The 3250-nt window shown below is 51.9% G+C and overlaps 1 protein-coding gene across 1 annotated transcript; it reads right to left on the minus strand.

Moving 5' to 3' along the window:
* Nucleotides 1–1476: 1476 nt before the first annotated feature.
* On the minus strand, nucleotides 1477–2926 carry Triagg1_3044 (transcriptional regulator family: Zinc finger, GRF-type; the record flags this gene model as incomplete). The annotated part of the gene is made up of 2 exons (XM_062897293.1): nucleotides 1477–2612; nucleotides 2818–2926. 2 exons carry the CDS (start codon nucleotides 2924–2926, stop codon nucleotides 1477–1479), a joined length of 1245 nt encoding a protein of 414 aa, XP_062758111.1.
* Nucleotides 2927–3250: the final 324 nt, after the last annotated feature.

The following is a 3250-nucleotide window of genomic DNA, read 5'->3' on the forward strand; positions in this document are numbered from 1 at the left end:
CAGCATAGATGCCTGTACACTTACAAAAAAGGAAAAGGAAAAGAAAATGAGGGGGAGGGAAATGGGAAAAAAAAGGAAAGGCAAAGTTGGGGGAAGAAAAAGAAAAGAAAATAAGACGGAGAGCCCATCGTGAAACCGCCACTCGCCAAGCATTTTTTTGCCTCTCCTCACATGGCCCCCTTGTCTGAGACTCGTTGTCGTTGACATTCATTCATTCACACTCTCGCATACCTTCACCTGAGAAGTATCTCGACTAGGTATTACTGCTCCTGCTATGTACCATCTTAGCAGCTGCTCTTACACGACAGCAGCCCGCGCAAAACCAAGTGTGGCCTAGACTCACCTCCGTGCAACCCCCCAAGCTGGCACAAGTCACAACTGACAGGTCTCTTGAGGCGACGAGGCCAGAACAAAAAGCCCAAGGCGAGCCCGGGGCCAGTAGGGCGTCGGCAATCCACCGACTCGGTGAGACTACCCTGGTCGAAATGGGACGCCACTCCATGTGTGTGTGCGAGTGTGTGTTGTTTGCCGAGAGCCCAATGGGCATCCATACGGAAGAGAGAGAGGTTTGTCGAAAAGCATCCAGTCTCCCTCCTTTTTTTTTTCTCCAGCCATTCTGCAGTTTCGGACAAGGCAGCAGTCAAGTCATGTTTACCAGTGTGCGTTGCGAATGTATGTACCTTGATCCCTGCGCTGATTTGCTTCGACTTTGCCTTGTCTTGTTTGTTTTTTGTTGCTCAGGCACGGAATCTGGTCCATCAGTTGATCAGGTAGCCAGATCTGCGTTTTTGTATACATACTTCCGTAGACGGAACAGAGTGGCAATGGGCATCCCCGTCCCATCTTCTCCCAAAGGGGAGACGCCCCGGCGGCGGCTTTCCAAACCCCGTCCACCACAATAGAGAGCCTCCTTTGGGCTTAATGGCTTCGATAGTTTCATGTACAGGTATGGCCTTGGGCGAGTAGGATTGCTTCCTTACCCCTTGCCGCCGACAGTATAAGCTTTACCGGGATTCGTGAGGCTGCAACGCGCGGCAGTTGGAAATGGAGTCGAAGGGTGTTGGTTGTTAGAAGCGGATTGTTCTCGCGACTTACTGACTTATAATTATACAATATTACTGCTTAATGCCGACGGCTCTTCTTGAATGCCCGGGGCAGGCTTGCGATTTATATGGAAGAAAATGCCACGCAGGAACGAACCCCCGTGCTCGTGAAAACGGAGTCGTAGCAATCATATGCTGTTGTAAGGGAACAAAATCAGGGCTGATAGTAGACTGGAGTAGACTGGATTTCAATGGCAAAGTAACAGGAGACACTGCCTCCCATTCTAAATCTTGTAAAATGAATCTTGCTCATTCTCAAAGCTTGATATCGCGTAAAGACCTGACATGACATGGTATTGTGGTAATCTGACATGAAATCCAAACACACACCCGAGACTCCGAAATCCCCCAAAGGAAACAAGAGGATCAGATGTCAGTTGTCCTCGTACATCTTCATTAAGCTGGCCTTGATATTCGTAATCTGGCCGTTCAAAGACTGCTTTTCATTCTCGAGCACCGCAATGCGCTCCTGCATCCTCGCAATCTTAATCTTCTTTTCGTTGAGGGCAGCCCGAGCAGAGTCCCTGCCCATGGCGATGCCCCTGGCCCGTCGAGTAGACGTGGCGAGAATGTTGCGAACGGACTCGAGGACGGACGGCTTGATGGATTGCTTTTGGAGGATACACATGACTTGCTCGGCAACATCGTCGTTGTCCTCCCTCTCTTCGTCGTCATTCAGCTGAGTTGCCGTCATTGCCGACGAAGGAACAGTCGGAGCAGGAGCGTCCATGCTGCTAGGAGGAGTGGTCTGCTGCGTGTTGGTTGGCGACGACTGAGCGTCTTTGCTCTTGGTCGGCGTAGGAGGGAACGGCTCTGGCTCTTCAAAGGACACGGATTTGGAGCGCTTGGTACTGCTCTGTGCCTGGGGGAAGAGAGTGCGGGCGACTGGCCGTGACGAAGAGGCGAAAGCGCCGTCTTCGCCATCAGCTGCCTTGGGATCGTCGTAGGCCTGCTCGCGGATCAACTTCTCGACGCTCTTATCCGTCATGTCAGCAAGTTGCCGCTCTTCATCCGAACCGAGATCGTCAAAGTCGTCTTCCGCAAAAACATCATGTTTGCGCTTGGCACCAGCGCTGGGGCCAGGAGTAAGAGGCTCATAGCTAGCAGGGCCAGCGTCGACAACTGCTTTGCCCTTGCCCTTGCCCTTGCCCGATGCCGTCTCCGCCTCTGGCTGTGACGAGCTCACTCGCTGAGGAGGTTTCGCATCCTCTCTGTCGCCATCCATCTCTCCGGCCAAGAAGTTCCCAGGATCGCTCCGCCGTCTGTCTCCCAAAATCTCGAATCCAATGTCTGTGAGGCGCGTCTGCGTGAAGGATGGCAGCTTCGACGGAGTAGCACCCGAGCGGTCACTAAACAGACTAATTTCTCGCAACTTTGCCTCTTCGAACCAGAGGAAAAAGCCGCACCCGTCGGGACCACGAAGAGGGCAAGCCCAGAACCATTTACCCAAGTTAGGAGTATCTGCAGTGACGGCGCGCGGGACGGCCTTTGCGCGTGGGTCACAATTGCCTGGATAGAGAGAGAGTCATATGTGAGCCTGCTTGAGCGCTTTCGCGTTTTCGTAGTTCATTCTCAAGTGAGACTGGATGTATAGGATGGGAGCGATTAGGGGATTTGGATGAAGCGGTGTGGTCATGGATAGAGAGAGAGAAGAAGAAGAAGAAGAAGAAGAAGAAGAAGAAGAAGAAGAAGAAGTAGAGGAGAGACAACATACACCACCACTCGTTCCGTTGCCAAAGTCCCTTAAGCCTCCGCTTCTCGGAAGTTGGTGTCGAAGGATAGACGTTATGGAAGCGATTGCTAGAAGGCGTCGTCGTCGCCATGGGAGCGCAAGAGGCTCTGGGGATTGATGAGGATTGACGCCAACCCAAGACTCTGTCAACTGAATGAAGCTTCTCCAAAGCCAAACCCAACTGAGCTTGCAGCGCACTCGAGATGCCGCCAATAAATCGAGAACCAAAAGCAAAAAGAGAGAGAAAAAAAGGGCCAAAAAGACAGTCGCTAGATCAAAATACGAGGCCGTGCCGCAATCTGCACGGACGCTTCTCTCATAAACCCATAAGAAGGTTGCTTCCACGTGGGAAATGTCATGGAAGATCAAGTACGGACGCAAGTTGTTAACCTAAAGTTCGAGCATGGAGAACTAA

This window comes from Trichoderma aggressivum (genome assembly GCF_033847375.1).
Source record: "Trichoderma aggressivum f. europaeum strain CBS 100526 chromosome Unknown scaffold_008, whole genome shotgun sequence".
NCBI lineage: Eukaryota > Fungi > Ascomycota > Sordariomycetes > Hypocreales > Hypocreaceae > Trichoderma > Trichoderma aggressivum.